At 39.3% G+C, this 17,869-nt stretch overlaps 1 protein-coding gene across 5 annotated transcripts in view; it reads right to left on the reverse strand.

Annotated features, from left to right (window-relative positions):
• WARS2 (tryptophanyl tRNA synthetase 2, mitochondrial) overlaps nucleotides 1-17,869 on the reverse strand; it is a 116,148-nt gene that overhangs the window by 31,580 nt on the left and 66,699 nt on the right. For all 5 annotated transcript variants that reach the window (XR_003524601.2, XM_027621568.2, XM_027621553.2 and 2 more), the window contains 2 exons: nucleotides 4,975-5,055; nucleotides 860-945 (listed from right to left, as the gene is read on the reverse strand). Coding sequence is in view for 4 of the 5 variants with exons in the window: in XM_027621568.2 (XP_027477369.1) it covers nucleotides 860-945; nucleotides 4,975-5,055 (167 nt within the window). In the remaining variant the exon portion in view is untranslated. The remainder of the gene's footprint in view (nucleotides 1-859; nucleotides 946-4,974; nucleotides 5,056-17,869) is intronic.

Genomic DNA, 17,869 nt, shown 5'->3' on the forward strand with positions numbered 1-17,869 from the left:
TGGCAGGGAAGGACTAGGAGAGGGATGGGGTCAGAAGTACAGAGAGGGCAGGCCTCAGCATCCTCTGGTTATAGGGTTTGAGGCCTGTAAAGGACAGCATTGACTGACTAGAGGGATTATGGGTCCAGGAAAAGTAGGGTACCCTACAGCGTGTTGAAAAACTTGCTCTCAATTGCTGATCCAATACAATAGCCACCAGAGACAGGTGGCTATTTCCATTTAAATTACGAAAATTAAATAAAATTTAAAATTCAGTTCTTCTGTCAACATGTCCTGTGGCTAGCAGCTAAGGTCTTGGAAAGCACGGATTCATTTCCATAATTGCAGGCAAGTTCTATTACACAGCATTGCTTTAGAATCTAGATTATATGAGAAATCAACACTGAAAACTCTTGAAGCTTAATTATTACCAGGGAAGTCTATATTACATAGTGGTTAAGAGCACAACAACCTTGTACCCAAACTTTCTATGCTCAAATCCTGGGTCCAGGCTTTGCTAGCTACATGACTTTGGGCAAGGGACTAAGCACTCCGTGCCTTAATTTCCTCACCTATAAAATGGGGATGATAGTCATGCAACTTTCACAAGGTGGTTGTGAAGATTAACTGGGTGAGTGTCTGCCAGGCACTTATAACAGTTTCCAACACATAGTAAGTGCTATGTAAGTGTTAGCCCTGTTACTAGTTTCATAGTAAAACATAACTTTTATCATGTTGTACCTATTACTGGTAATAGAGGCACACTGATTTGCACAATCCTTTCCATATCCCCCTTCCCCGTGAGCCAAATCTTTCTGGGATAGGCTCGAACACTCTCTTGTCAGTATGCCTAAGACCAGCGGTGCAGTCTGCTCCTTACTTGTACAACAGGATGTCGGCTGCCTGGAGCACCGGGTACGTAAGCAGGCCCACGGTCCCGCCATGCTTCTGTGTGGCAATCTTCACCTGTCCAGTGAAAAGAAAGGAGGCAAAGAAATCGGACGTGAACCTAATGATACCGCTAAATTAAGCAATCTTTAAAGCAAGCCAAGGGTAGTCTGAAGCTACTGTACTACCATTATATCTCAGTTCCTTTTAGCAACACTAAAAGCCAGGGGGCTGCCTTGGCTCCCTGCTGCAGGCTCAGGCAGGAATAAGGGAAATACACTTCACCACTGGCCCCATGTCGGATCCTGCACTGCCACTATTTCGGGTTCATTTAATTAAAGCCAGGGGAGAAGAGTCTCTAGGTTCCAAATCAGATAAACTCCATTATTAATTAATTTGACAAGTTAACATCGAAAGCCATATTGTTATATCCACGGAAGCCTCCCAGAAAGTCTCCCACTGTGCTACTGACAAAAAAAAATGTAATGGCGCCCCAAAATCACACTTAAAAAACCAAAACACCAAAAGTCACGACATCTGAAAGATGAAGAGAAATTTTAATCGAACCAATTATGAACCTGTCTTGACCTGTAGGTACTGACAACAGAGGGATAAAGCGATTCCAGTGAAGAGGACAAGCCATAGAGGCTAAAATATTTCCTTAATGGGGAAGGTGATAGTAACACCAGAGGTGATACTAGAAGGATTTAATTAATGGATGCCAACTATAAGCTACGAATATGTACCCACTCAACAGAAGCCCCTTGTGATGCCAATTCCCTGCTACAGCTGAGGATTGCTAACAGGTACTTTGGCTCTCTGGGGAGAACTACCAATTGGGGAAGACCCTGTGATGTTTACTGGTCATTGCTTCCAAGGCCTAAGCCTATCATCTCTTGTAAAATGATAAATGGTGATTTTGGTGTGTAGATATTATTCATTTAGTTAATATGAATCACCTCCCTGAGGCTTGATTATTTCTAAATGAACTGAACTGAATATATAAACTTGCATGATTCTGAGGACCAAGTTCATGGGCTCCCAACTTGGGCTTCCCCAGCCAACACACCCTTTGAGTCTGGCTCTGAAAAGCAACAGCTTCTCTCTTTACCCATCTTAATGTCAAATGTTCCATCATTTAGGTATAAATTTAACTCTTCTGGTTACTTCAAGTAGTTTCTGGCTTCTAGCAACGAATGCTAAAGGAAATTTAGAAGTTTGAATATATAATTCCTTCAGTATATCTCTTTATTGCAGTGTCCATGATAAAGCCCAGTTTGCAACAATTGCAGAATAAAGATAATAAAAGTTTAATTTGGCAATGAGCAAATGGGAAGAGAACTCAATTTTTAAAAATTGCTACTGCATTAGATTTATAGTCTTTTTTTTTTTCTCCCCACCCTCCTCCCCTCTAGAACCCTCAGTTTGTTTTTCAGAGTCCATCGTCTCTCATGGTTCGTCTCCCCCTCCGATTTCCCCCCCTTCATTCTTCCCCTCCTGCTATCTTCTTCTTTTTTTTTTAACATATAATGTATTATTTGTTTCAGAGGTACAGGTCTGTGATTCATCAGTCTTACACAATTCACAGCGCTCACCATAGCACATACCCTCCCCAATGTCTATCACCCAGCTACCCCATCCCTCCCACCCCCCACCACTCCAGCAGCCCTCAGTTTGTTTCCTGAGATTAAGAATTCCTCATATCAGTGAGGTCATATGATACATGTCTTTCTCTGATTGACTTATTTCGCTCAGCATAATACCCTCCAGTTCCATCCACGTCGTTGCAAATGGCAAGATCTCATTCCTTTTGATGGCTGCATAATATTCCATTGTGTGTGTGTGTGTGTGTGTGTGTCTCTGTGTGTGTGTGTGTGTGTGTGTGTGTGTATACCACATCTTCTTTATCCATCCATCTGTTGAGGGACATCTTGGCTCTTTCCACAGTTTGGCTATTGTGGACATTGCTGCTATGAACATCGGGGTGCATGTACCCCTTTGGATCCCTACATTTGTATCTTTGGGGTAAATACCCAGTAGTGCAATTGCTGGATCGTATGGTAGCTCTATTTTCAACTTTTTGAGGAACCTCCATACTGTTTTCCAGAGTGGCTGCACCAGCTTGCATTCCCACCAACAGTGTAGGAGGACCCCCGGAGATGTATAGTCTTTTTATATTAGAATACTGGGTCTTGAAATTACAAAGGAAGAGGGGAGATATGGAGAGCATTAATATTTAGTGAGTGCCTATTATGTGCCCCAGATGCCTCCCATCTGTGTTACCCCCTGTGGAATCCTACAAATAACTGTGACCTTAGCAGCCCTGACCCCACCTTTCTACCCTACTATTTCCCCTTAATCAAAACCAAGCGAGGTGCTCTTAGATCCTCCTACAGTACTGGGACCCCTCCCTCTGATCACTTTTCACACTTCTTGATTGCTTGTGCAACTGTCTCTGCGCAAATAGACTACAGGCCTCATGAAAGTGGGTGCATCCGTCTGTCCTGTTGACTGCTGTACCTCCAGCCCCTAGTGTGCTTTGAGAGTTGCAGAAGGCATCGCCAGTATTTGCTAAGGAAGGAATGACCTGAGAAGGCAGTAACATGCTCTAGGATAAGGCTGGCATTTGAAATCCATGTTTTTCCCACAAATAAAATATCACAGTGGGTGCCTGGTGGCTCGGTCGGTTGAGCGACCCACTCCTGGTTTCGGCTCATGTCATGATCTCAGGATGTGAGATGGAGCCCTGCTTTGCCTCTGTGCTCAGTGGGGAGTCGGCTTCTCTGTTTCTCCAGCCCCTCTGCCAACCCCCCTCCCCCTGCTCACACTCTTTCTCTCTCTAAAAAATAAATAAATAATCCTTTAAAAAAAAAAAATCACAGCCTGGTGGGAAGGCTTCTCCAGAATATAGGTTTCCCTTCCTACCTGAAACTTCTCATTATGCCACTTGGCTTTTCTGAAAGACATGTACTGGTGCCTGCTTTCAGTAACTGAAAGAAACCGGAAGAGGATTTTCGCCTGTATGAAATGATACTTGTTTCTTGGCTCTGCTCCATTTCGGCTTATGAAGGGTTTCATTGGGATGCTCTAGTTTTGAATAGTGGGGGAAACCTGAGTTAGTGAATTTTCTAGTCATGTGTTATCAGTAGGTTCTCACACACGATTTTAAAGTGGGAACATTTCCCATTAAATTAGTATTCAGTTCTTCTGAAAAGGATCTCAGTATTCAACTTAGAGTATTTCGATAAAATGAGAAAGTCTTGGCTGAAACCAAAATATGGTAGAGAACATTATAAAATTTTGTTTCTAATCCCTGGCAGGTAATGATTCTGCAGCATTACCACTTAACCTCTTATTTTGGCACGGTCACTTTAAAAGCTCTGTTTCTCTCTGCGACAGATCTGGAGGCCTCTGAACCAGCTTTTGAAGAAACCAACGGCCCTGAAAATATGCTGGAAAGAAGCTTGAAATTGAAATTTAGTGTTGACGCACTTGGGGGCTACCTACCCTCAGGTTATCCAATTGCAAAAATAAATGGAAATGAAGTACTATGAATTATCCAATTTATCTTTCTCAGTTGAACTTCCTAGAAAAAGTACAGCCTTAATTTTGCTGTGGGTTTGAACTGTTGCCTGGACTCAACATGTTTAAATGTTAAATAAAATATGTTGTTCCTTCTCCGCACAGTGAAAACATTCCAGCCTTACTGCTGGCTAATTACATAGCGATGGCAGGCAACTTCGGGGTCCAGTAATCCAGAAATTGCAATTGTTTGTTAATTATAATGTGGTAGGTCCAAAGTCATTACCAAATCTATCCAAAGATCACTCTGATTCGACCTACAGCTAAAATCAAACAGTTAATAATGTGGATATTTTTATCCTGTTTTTAAGTTGGAATCCTGGAGAACCCTCTTACTTTCCATTTAATACCCTGAGGCCAAGAAATTAAGATGCTGTTCCGGCCACTAGTGAGTAACAGACCAGGGAGACCAGTAAACTCAGGATTCCCAGAGCAGAACACAAAAATAAACAGGGGAAGAAAAAAACAGTCATAGTGGGGACTTTGAACTCCTTTTTGTTTATTAATCAGATCACTGGCATTTACCTTCCACTGGTGTAAATGCTGTAACCGGGGTAATCTGACCATGCAGGTGAGGATCCAACTTAACTGCGTGTGTTCAGACACCTAAAGAAATAAAACAAGACATTAGCGAAGGCAGTCAATGGTTTCTTGCACATAAGGCAAAACTAAACAGACGACAGGTATTACCTCAAGTGGCTGGGAAGACCCCAAATCAAGGTAATTTAAAAAATGACAGGCAAAGGGAACTGATTCATAATGCATGGGATTTTAGATGAAGAAGAAAGATTTAACACTAACCAATACAATTACTATTCTAGTGCTTAAATCTTCCTCACAACATCCCTAGCAAGTGGCTGACCAGACTCTGCTTCAACATCTTCAGGGAGAGGGTCTCATTGTGCCTTAAGGCATCTATTCCAGCTTTAAAAAAGCCAAGGTAATTAACACACACACACACACAGACACACACACACACACACACACACACACACACATTCAAATCCTCTCTAAATAACATCTAAATATATGAAAGCCACTCTAATACCTTACATGTAAATAGTACAGAAAGGTACTGGCCTTAAAATTAATGATTGAATCTTTTAGACCTGCAGTAATTTCAAATTTAAGAATCACTTTATCATCCCAAAGGGTGGGGTTTTTTTTTTACAGTTTCAATTCTTCTCTTTCTTTTTTTCTTTCTTCCCCATCTCCCCCTCCACTTCCTCCTCCTCCTCCTTCTTCCTCTTCTTCTTTTTAAAAAGAGGTTTAGTCAACAAGAAAATATAACCTTTTCTCAATTTGTTTTAACCAAATTTAATCAAGTAACCAAACCTGGCAACAGATGGGATATTCTTGGGTCCAGGCCAGGTTCGAACTGATGACCTAGAATTTAAGGCCTATATATCTCGTTTCTGGACTCTGGGGATCCCGAGCCCTTCATCCATTGTGGCTTTTTTGTGTGTGTGTCCATATGATTTCCTTAAAACACAGAGACTGTTGCCAACTCTGAAAAGTGGCCCCAAATGTGTTCTTTGTGGGTTTTGCAAAGGGAATATAAAGGGATGGAGCCGAGTCAGCCCAGGCCTATTTTACTAGCAAGGAATCACCATCTGGTGTAAGATAGTTTCTCATTTTTTTCCTTGAGTCGTGGAGAGGGAAGAGTTGTTTTTCACATGTTTGACAAGGAATTGTTTTTAAAATTTTGCAAGTTGCTGGGCTGAATCCGTCTTCTTTCTTCCAAGAGGCATTTGGGTTTCATTCAGAGCAGCGCTGTCCATACAAATTGCTAACTGGTGCTGTAAACAAACAGCTATCAGACAAAAACAGTTACCCTGGATGGAAGCAAGAGGATTATGGTTGCTTCCACTCATCAAGCAAAACACATTCCCATTAGAACTAATAAAACAAGAGTTGTTTTTTTGGCATGAAGAAGTAGGAGAAAATTTTTTTTCTTCTTTACTGAATTAGGGAAAGGAATGAAAATACAGAAAACAACCATGCATATGTGGAAGGAGACAAGATGACTCCTTCCCTTCGACTCAGGCTTAAGTACTCAGTTTTGGTGATATGCAAGAAGCTACCATCATGTCTTCATAAAATCAAGTATTTTCCTCAGAGTAGCTTTTTATTTGAACATATAGAATGAAACTTATTTAATATTCTATAGAAATCTTCCTGGTATTTCCAAATAAGGGGGCATAAAATTAATCCAAATTATTCTTATACAGAAAAAGGCAAGAAAAAGGCAAAGGCAATTTTCATAATCTATCAATAATTATATAAGAAGGGGTAGTATAGTTCAGGATTTGGCTCTCTTAATTTATCCATATTCATGACAACTGCTCAGAAAGGTTCAGATTTCTATCGGGGGGAAAAGTGAAAATGGTATCTAAATATAGTAACTCCGGCTACATGTTGCAAAACAAACAAAAATAACCATATGATCTGTTTTAGCCATGGGCAGGGGGGGAAAAAAAACATGGAACACAGAAGGGGGCTTGTTGACCACCCACAAACAAGTCAGCAGTGACCGAAGATTCTGACTCCCTAACTGTACCAAGTAAAGACATACACATCCTTCAGCTGCAGGCAACTTTGCCTGGTTGGTTCACTGCCATCAAACAGTCTGGCACACTGTGCTCGATAAATATTTACTGAATGTATGAACAATATCAAAAGCTGCAGGAAGAAAGGTAAGGACCAAAAAAGAACCCATTTGATTTAGCAACAGACATTTTTTTTAAAGATTTTATTTATTTATTTGAGAGAGAGAGCACAAATGGGGGAGTGGAGGTGGGGAGGGGCAGAGGCAGAGGGAGAATGCTGGGGCTCGATCCCAGGACCCTAGGATCACGACCTGAGCTGAAGGCAGACACTTAACTGACTGAGCCACCCAGGCGCCCCTAGCAACAGACTTATTGGTGATCCAGGCAAAGCAGAGTCAGGGGAGTGACTGGGAGAGAAGCTAAATTATAGAGGGGTGGGCTGAAGTGTGAAAGGATACAAAAACAGATACACAAGAAGTAGAGCAGAGCCTTTGGAATGAGGCTGCCTGGATCTGACTGCTAACTCTGCCATCTATGAGCTGGGTGACCCTGTATAAGTGGCTTCACGCTGCGCCCCAGTTTCCTCATTTATAAAATGAGGTTAACAATAGTAACCACCTGTCAGTGCTTAGAATAGTACCTAGCCCACAGCAAGAACTCAATAAACGGTGGTTATTATTACAGATAACTTTTAGAAAGACTTCTGTTTTAACTTCCTATTTTGATATAATTGTAGATTCATGTATAGCTGTGCGAAATAATACAGTGCAACCCAATATACCTTCACCCAGTTTCCCCCAATGGCAACATCTTGCATAACTATACGATAATATCACAACCAGGAAATTGAGTTGGATACAATCCATCTGCCCTAGTTAGATTTCACCAGTATTACATATGTTCATTGTGTGGGTATATTTAATTCCATGCAATTTTATCAAATATGTAAGATATTTCTTTTTTCAGGAAGGAGAGAGATGGGAATACCTGGTATGGGTTAAAGAATAAAAAAATTTATTATTATTTTTTAAGGTGGGATAGACCTACTTTCTATAAAATGTCTTCCACTGAAGCAAGGGGAGGGGAATTAAATACAGACGAGGATCTATCTTATGAGATAGGAGTAGAGAGCAGAAAGTTAGAGAAATTCACATCTAATTAGTTAGTCTCTGTTATCTCTGAAAATAGAGCAGATGGGTGAGTAGGAACAAATGGGATGAGAGATGTACTCAGTGGAATTGTTGGGTTTGATAGGACAGAACAAAAGAATCTTCTGGAATGGGGTTATGTAAGGCTGGACGTTTGGTGGATGCTTTTGTAAATTAAAGAGGACAGTTGTTCAAAAAATACACTCGTGGAAAAGCACCGCTGTTCTTCAAGGGAGACTAAAATGTTCTGCATAAATCATAGGATTTTTCAAAAAAAAATTTACAGGAAAAAAATTAAATCAGTTGATTGCATTTGATTTCTTTGAGTCAGTACCAAATCTTAACGGGATCCAAAAAGTACTACACATAAAGCAAAAAATATTGATAAATAAAATTACATCGAATTTAATAACGTCTCTTTATCAAACACCACCATTTAAAGAGGAAAAAGGCAAGTCACAGAGTGGAAGGAAATATTTGTAAACGTATAAAGAATATATTGGTATACAGGATATGTAAAGAATTCCTACAAATTCGGGTGCCTGGGTGGCTCAGTCGGTTAAGGGTCTGATTTCAGCTCAGGTCATGATCCCGGGGTCCTGGGATCCAGCCCAGCATTGAGTCCACGTGGAGCCCCTCGTCAGGCTCCGTGTTCAGTGGGGAGTCTGCCTGTCCCTCTCCCTCTCCCCGTACCCAGCACATGCCCTCTTTCTCTCTCTCTCATAAATAAAATTTTCAAGGAAAAAAAAGAATTCCTACAAATTGGTTAGAAAAAAGCAGATAACACTATCAAAATAGGCCAAATGCATTACGTTCAAATTAAAGTCATAATGTGATACCACACATACTCAGAATGATTAAAATGAAAAAGTCAAATAATACCAAGTATGGCAAGGATATTGAATAAATATAATACTTATACACTACTGTGAGAATGTAAATCGGTATACCAACATTGAAAACTGACTGTATCCACAAACATTTAACATCCATATAACAAATGACCCAGGTGTTCCATTTCTAGGTATATATCTAACAAAAATGTACACATATATACAAAGATACATGCGCAAGAATGCATTGTAACAACTCTAAATTGTAAGCGATCCAAATGACCACCCAAGTAGAATAGATAAATTGTGGCATACTCATACAATGGACTATCAGAGCAATGGGGATGAATGGACAATTGCATCCGACAATGTGAATGAATTTCATAAACAATGTGGAGTGAAAGAAGCCAGACACAAAAAAGTATATACTAAATCAAATTATACCAAATTTAAAAACAGGTTATCTTGGAGGAAGGATACTTAGTGACTGGAAAGGGGCATGAAGAACATTCCGGGTACAAGGTCACAGGCGTGTTCAGTTTGTGAAAATAGATAAAAGGCTAGTAAAATCTAACTACATTTGGTCTCGAATAAGATAAAAATTAAAATGTTTGGGGTGTTTAAAAGAAGGTGGAGGGCCTTCTGGAATGGCAGAGTAACAAGCTCTGAAAATCGGCTCCTCCATAAAAGCAACGAGAACACTAGCAAAAATTGTCAAAGTCAATTTTTACAGAACTCTGGAAAATTAACGAAAGGCCTACAGTAATGTGAAGAGTGCTTACTTAAGAAAAACATCTGAATCTCAGTAGCAACAGCGTTTTGTGGCATTTTAACTCACCCTATTCCCATCATCCTTGCCCCATGTCTGTGGTAGCTATGAAAATCAGCAGCCTAGCAGCCATTGGAAAGAGAAGACTGGGTTTGGAGCTTCTCAAAAAGACCATTCTCATCCGCAAAGAACTGTCACTATTTGAGCTGACAGCTCCTTGGAAAAACCCCATTTGCAGGGCGTGTTGTTATCTGACCTCACTTAGAGCTCACTCAGTGGGAAAAACCCTATCCATAGGACATCTTCCAGAAATAATCAGCAGCAATGATTTAATATTGCAGCTGCCTGAGGTGCTGATACCAGGAGGGGAAGATCAGGGACTAGCCAAAACTTAAAGGAAAAAGCTGGGAAATGATATGCCCATTGGGTGCTTTGGAAAAACCTGACATATTCGTGGGCCAGCTAAGAGGACACATCCATGTCCAGGGCTATGCACATGTCCAGGACAGACCTGGGAAGACCCTAATCTTTCACCTCTGGCTCACCTTGAGGCCCTCTGTAAACCCCTCAGCAACAGGTAAAAAATACAGGATCGAGGGGTGCCTGGGTGGCTCAGTCGGTTAAGCATCTGCCTTTGGCTCAGGTCGTGATCCCAGGGTCCTGGGATCGAGCCCCACACTGGGCTCCCTGTTCAGCAGGGGGGGGGTCTACTTCTCCCTCTCCCTCTGCCCCTCCTCCCTGCTTGTGACCTCTCTCTCTCTCAGATAAATAAATAAAATCTAAAAAAATTTTAAAAAATACAGGATCGAGGCATTTGGAAATGTCTGTTCAATTATTACCTGAATACTAAGCTAACCCAACAGACTGCAGTGGCCAGACATGACAGTGAAGACAGACTTTACATAATTGCTGCAGAAAAGTCACTAAACAATCAGCAATGAGAAAAAGGAACGCTAAGTGTGTGGGGGGTTAGTGAATTCTAACAAACATTTAAAAAATAAATACCATTCTTCCTAATCTCTTCCAGAAAATAAAAAAAAAAAGAGGGCATGCTTTCCTATTCATTTTAAGAGTCCAGTATTACCTCGATACCAAAGCCAGGCAAAGGCATCACAACAAAAGACAACTACAGACCAATACCCTTTATGAATAGAGATGCAAAAATCCTTAACAAAATACTAATAAACCAAATGCAGTAACATATACAAAGAATTACACAATATGATCAAATGGGATTTATTCCAGAAATGCAAACTTGGTTTAACAGCCAACTATCAGTCAGTGTAATACTATAGCAATCTAACAATGCACTATTGGTATAAGGATAGAATATGTAGATCAATAGAATAGAACTGAGGGTCCAGAAATAAATCCATACATCTACAGTCAATCCATTTTCACCAAAGGTGCCAACACAGTTCAATGGAGGAAGGGCCAGTCTTTCAACAAATGGTGGTGAAATAAGTGAATATCTACATGCGCATATTTACATGCAGAAGAATGATGTTGGACCGGACCCCAACCTCTCACCAAAATGGATCACAGACATAAATAGGTAAAACTATAAAATGCTTACCAAAAAACAGAAGAGTAAAGTTCCATGGCCTTGGGGTTAAGCAATGGTTTGTTAAATATGACACCAAAAGCACAAGCAATAAAAGAAAAAAAAATTGGACTTCATCAAAATGAAAAACTTTTGTGTTTCAAAGGACACCATCAAGAAAATGAAAGTCAATACAAAATAGGAGAAGATATTTGCAAACCCTACATCTCATTAGGGAGTTGTATCCTGAATATAAAAAAACTTTTATAACTCAACAATTAAAGAGAAATAAAGCCAATTAAAAATGAGCAAAGGACTAGAAAAGACATCTCTCCAAAGAAGGTATACAAATAGCCAATAAGCCTATGAAAAGATACTCAACATCATTAGTCATTAGGAAAATATAAATCAAAACCACATTGAGATCCCATTTCACACTCACCAGAATAGCTAAAATAAAAAAAGACAGACAATAACAAGTTTTGGGAAGGGAAGGGAGAACTTGGAATCCCTATACCTTGGTGGTGAAACCCTCATACAAAGTGACATGGCCACTTTCAAAACAGTTTAGCAGTCCCTCAAAATGGTAAATACAGAGTTACATATGACCCAGCAATTTTACTCCTGGTGTATACCAAGATAACTGAAAACATACAAAAAGCATTACACAAATGTTCACGGCAGCGTTATTCATAATAGCTAAAATCGGAAACAACCCAAATGTCTGTTGACTGGAATGAACAAAATGTGGTATATCCATACAACAGAATATTATTTAACAATAAAAACAAATGAAGTACTGATAATACTAAAACATGGATAAACACTGAACACATTATGCTAAATGAAAGAAGCCAATCACAAAAGAACAGATGCTTTTTGATTCCATTTGTATGAAATGTTCAGAAAAGGCAAATCCACAGGGGACAAAGTAGATTAGTGCTTGCCAGGGAGTGAGTAGAGGGGGCAATGGACACAGGGTTTCTTTTTGGAGCGACGAAAGTTTTCTAAAATTGGTTGTGGTGATTGATGGATGCACCACTCTGTGAATACACTAAAAACCAGTAAATTTACACTTTAAATGAGTGAATTGTATGATGTGTCTCAGTAAACAGTTTCAGTAACTATCCCGGTGCAGTTCATCACAACTATCCCTTGAGGCATTCACAATTAATTATCCTGTGGCAATAAAGGTAACATCGTTACAGGAATCCAGATTTTCTGATCTTTAGCATGATCTCTTTTCCTCCACATGGGAATATGTGGTCCTCAAGGCAAAGTCAACGCCAGATCTTTCAACACGGTGAGTGGGGAGAATGGGTTCTCATCAATGAAGAAAGATAAAGTGACAAGAGCTGCCATTTCCTTCTCACTTCAGCCCATCCCAGTCAGGTTTTCACCTCTACCATTCCACTACAACCACACAACTCTGCCAGCAAGGGTAGTGGCTAGGATAAACCATTAATATTATATTGATATTATATTGATATTAATTAATATCAATATATAATTAGTACATTAAAAATATTGTCTTAATACTGCAGACATCCAGGTTTTTGTCCTTGATTTCTTACTTCTACTCTTTTCTCCACTCACTCTTTCTGCAATTTCGTCTCCTATCATGGCTTTAGATACAATCATGGTTTTAACTATAATCCGAATAACTGATGACTTTTAAATTTATAACTCCGGCCAGACCTCTTTGCTCAACTCCAGACTCATATATCTAACTATCTATTGAGCATCTTTATGTGGAGACCTAGTGGACACCTCAAACTCAATACCTCCAAAACTGAACTCCCACTCCTCCATCCTGAACCTGCTCTGTCCACAGTTGTCGTCTCTGTTGGTGGCAACTCTATCCTTGCAGTTACTTAGGCAAAAATCTTGGAGACGTTCATATGCCTCTTTCTCTCTCACACTCCATGTCTAATCCATCTGCAAATCTTGTTAATTTTACCTTCAAAAGATATTCAGAATCTTACTGCTTTTTACCATTTCCCCCAGAGTGCTGGCCCAGGTACCAACAACCCTCAGCTGGGCTACTGTAATAACTTGCTAACTAGGCTCCCTGCTTCCACTAACTTCTCATACAATCTATTCTCAACATAGTAGCAGAAGCAATCCTTTAAAGATGTAGATCATGTGACTTCTCTGGTCAAAACCCTGCACTTCTCAGGGCACCTGGGTGGTTCAGTCGTTAAGCCTCTGCCTTCAGCTCAGGTCATGATCCCAGGGTTCTCGGATCGAGCCCTGCATCAGGCTCCCTGCTCAGCAGGAAGGCTGCTTCTCCCTCTCCCCCTCCCCCTGCTTGTGTTCCCTCTCTCACTGTTTTTCTCTCTCCGTCAAATAAATAAATAAAATCTTTAAAAAAAAAAAAACCCCAAAAAACACCAAAAAAAACCAACCCTCCACTTCTCATTTCCTCCGAGTAAAAGCCGAAGTCCTCCCAATGGCCTATCAGACCAGGCACGATCATCTCCTCCCATTCAACCCTGTAACGTCTGTGGTTCCAATCCTCCACCCCTCCCCCTTTACTCCCTCTCCTCCAGCCACGCAGGCCTCCTTGTGTTCCCTGAACACACCAGCATGTTCCCACCTTAGGGGCTTTGCACTGGCTCTTTTCTGTGATTGGGATTCTCCTCCTTCAGATATCCACGTGGCTAACTCCTTCTCCTTGTCTTTGCTCAAATACCATCTTATTAAGGGGGCTTACCCAGACTGCACTGTTTAAAATAACAATGTTTCCCTCAATGGCACTCCTAATATCCCTTAATTTTTTTTCTGTATAACCTATCACCTTCTAATATACTTTATGTTTGGCTAATTTATTATACTTATTATTTATATTGTGCACCCCTACATAAAGTAAGTACCGTGGTGGCAAAGATTTTTGTCTATTTCTTCACTGAGTACCTAGAAGCGTATCCAAGACAGAGAAATGTACCGTGGTGGCAAAGATTTTTGTCTATTTCTTCACATGAGTACCTAGAAGAGTATCCAAGACAGAGAAAATGCTCAATAAATACTTGTTAAATGAATGCATGAATGAAATTAAAGATCTATTAATAGGGAAATCTAAATAAAGTGTGGCCTATTTATATAATAGCATATTATACAATACATAAAAGAAACGAACTAGATTTATATGCATAAACATGAGATCACAAAAACACACTGTTGTATGAAAAAAGAAAATTGCTAAAAGGTACTCCAATATGGCATCACTTATACAATTTTTAAAAACCACACAAATAAAAATATTATATATTGTTCATGAAATTATACATGAAAACAGGTATCACAAATTGCCTAGATTGATACATACAGAATCCACGATTTTGGCTGCCTGGGGAGAGAGAAAAGGGACACACGGAGGAGGGGTACAGGGAGTAGGCAAGGGGAAGGATTAGAGGGGCCTTCACCTTCATAATTATTTTTTATTATATTTATTTTAATATAAGAAAGTCAAGCAAATATGACAAAATGTTAACAATATTCACCTTTGCTGCTGGAAACATGAATGTTTATTACATTGTTCTCTGTATTTTGCCACATTTAAATTTTTTTCCAAAAATACATAATTAACAAAAAAAGCATGGAATACCATGATTCCCAAAGCGATAGCTGCTAGATATCAATCAAACCCACTCAGGCAATGAGCTGGTTCAGTAAATACTGGATCAAATGTCTAAGATACCCTCAGTGTCCCTTATAATTTTACTATTTCCCATATAAACATTATCTTCCCAGGAATCAGGTCCTATAAATTCTGGTTAGAACATGTGGAAGGCTATTCACTCACAAGTTCCCATTTATCATATCCTCTCGAAATGAGCAATTTCATGCTGAGTTATTTTTATTGGATGCTTATCATCCCCATGACAAAGCCCCTTAAAAGAACCTTGTTTGGGGATCTGATCTTAATTAAAAGAATCATGTTATCAATAATAAACTCTCACCCACTCTCTTCTACTGTCAGTATTTATGCTTGCAATGAACATCTCTGTGTACACATTTGGATTTTTCTATACTTTTTCTTAGTCCAATACTTGCAAAGCTAAATAAATAGCTTCTATCAGCCTGCTGTTGAGTTAAAAGCCATCTAAATTCTATTGCTGATTGTGTATATGTGTATTTGTGTATATATGTTTTCAAAAAATCTATTGCATTATATTAGTCAGCTATTTCTAAGCTATGCTGAGTAACAAATAACCCTAAATATAAATGGCTTACAGTAATGGTTTCTTTCTCATACACATTACATATTGGTAGCTGTAGGCTGGCTATAACTTTGCTTTATACACCTTCCCATTCCAAGACCCAAACTGAAGGAGTACTCCCCATCTGAAACAAGCCATTCTTAGGATAGAGGAAAAGAGCAGCAGAGTTAGAACAAACATGGAATTGCTTTTAAACATTCTGCTTAGGCATCATGTACAAAATGGCCAATCACTTTCGAGTGGCTAAATCAAGTCATATGGATGAGCCCAACATCAGTGGGGTAGGGAGAGACACATCTCTTATAGGATGCACTCATAGTCACATGGTAATGGATGAGGACACATAATCCTCATACATGGGGCTTAGCAAACTACTGTGGCCTGTGGATTATTTTCATTCAGTCCAGGTTTTTTACATTTTTAAAGGATAGTCAAATAAAAGAGAGAGAGAGAGAGAAGAAGGCAAAAGAGGAAGAGCTAAAGGAGAAGAGGTGGTGGTGATGGAGACTGCATGTGGCCTGCAAAGCCTAAAATATTTACTACCTATGCCTTTCCACAAAAAGTTGGCTGATCCCTGTTCTTTCAGGAAATGAACATGAATTAGTTAAAACAATCACAATCTACCACAAGCAACTCCCCAAATTACCTACGTTGAGGCAGGATAAGACAGCTACCTTGTGCAGAATTTGATGGCAGACAGTTTATTTATTTTTGGTAAAATCTATTTTTTTAGTAAGCTTCTATTTTAAATTTCTATGTGGGTATATCTGAAAGTCCTGGGAATTTAGATCCAACAAAACAATGGAGAGTTTTTGGACTACATGAAAATTAAAACCTTTTTTTCATCAAGAACACAATCAAAGTGCAAAGGCAACCTATAAAACAGGAGAAAATAACTCCTACACCTCAACAAACAAACAAACAATCTGATTTTAAATATGGGTAAAGGACTTCAATAGACATTTCTCCAATGAAGATACTCAAATGGCCAAGAAATATATTAAAAGATGCTCAACAACACTAATGATTACAGAAATGCAAATTAAAACTACAATGAGATATCATCTCACATCCATTAGGATGGCTGCTATCAAAAACAAATAAAAACAATACAGAAAATAACAAGTGTTGGTGAGACAGAGAAATTGGAACCCTTGTACACTGTTGGTAGGAATGCACAATGGTCCACCTCCTATGGAAAACAGTAAGGTGGTCCTCAAAAAATTACAAATAGAATTACCATATGATCCAGCAATACCACTTCTGGGTATATACACAAAAGAATTCAAATCAGGGTCTCAAAGAGATATTTGTACACCCATATTCACCACAGCATTGTTCATAATAGCCAAAAGGTAGAAGCAACCAAAATGTCCTTAGACAGATAAATGGATAAACAAAATGTGGTATATACATATGATGAAATATTATTCAGCCTTAAACATGCTACAACATAGATGAACCTTGAGGACATTATGCTAAGTGAAATAAGCCAGTCACAAAAGACAAATACTCTATGATTTTACTCATATGAATTACCTGTAGTAAACTCATAGAAACAGAGAGTAGAAAGGTGGTGGCCAGGGGCTTGGTCGGCAGCGGGGGAGCAGGTACGGGAATGGGAAGTTGTTTAATGGGTATACAGCTTTAGTTTTCTTATTTTTTTATTTTTTAATTAACATATAATGTATTATTTGTTTCAGGTGTACAGATCTGTGATTCATCAGTCTTCCATGACACCCAGTGCTAACCACAACACATATCCTCCCCAGTGTCCATCACCCAGCCACCCTATCTCCCCACCTCCTCCCCTCCAGCAACCCTCAGTTGTTTCCTAAGATTAAGAGCCTCTTATGGTTTGTCTCCCTCTCTGGTTTCAGCTTGTTTCATTTTTTCCTCTCTAGAGGGTATTATGTTAAGCGAAATAAGTCAATCAGAGAAAGACAATTATCACATGATCTCACTGATATGTGGAGTTTAAGAAACAAGGCAGAGGATCACAGGGGAAGAGAGCTTTAGTTTTCTAAGATGAAAAGTTCTGGAGATTGGTTGCACAACAATGGGAATACATTTAGCACTTTTGAATGGTACACTTAAAAATGGTTAGGACGGTAAATTTTACGTGATGTGTATTTTACCAGGATTTTTTTTAAAGGCTATGTAAAGAAAAAATATATAGATCAAAACTATTTCTCAAGGTAGGAAAAAATGGCTAATTTTATATTATGGGAATCTCACCTCAAATTATTTTAAAAAATCAGGTGGAGGTGCTGGTCAGAGGTAAAAAGTTCTGGCTTCAGATATGTTAAAGTTGAGAGTTGGAAAAGATATCCATATAGAGATGTCTAGAAGGTA

Source organism: Zalophus californianus, chromosome 4 (assembly GCF_009762305.2).
Source record: "Zalophus californianus isolate mZalCal1 chromosome 4, mZalCal1.pri.v2, whole genome shotgun sequence".
In the NCBI taxonomy this organism is placed as follows: domain Eukaryota; kingdom Metazoa; phylum Chordata; class Mammalia; order Carnivora; family Otariidae; genus Zalophus; species Zalophus californianus.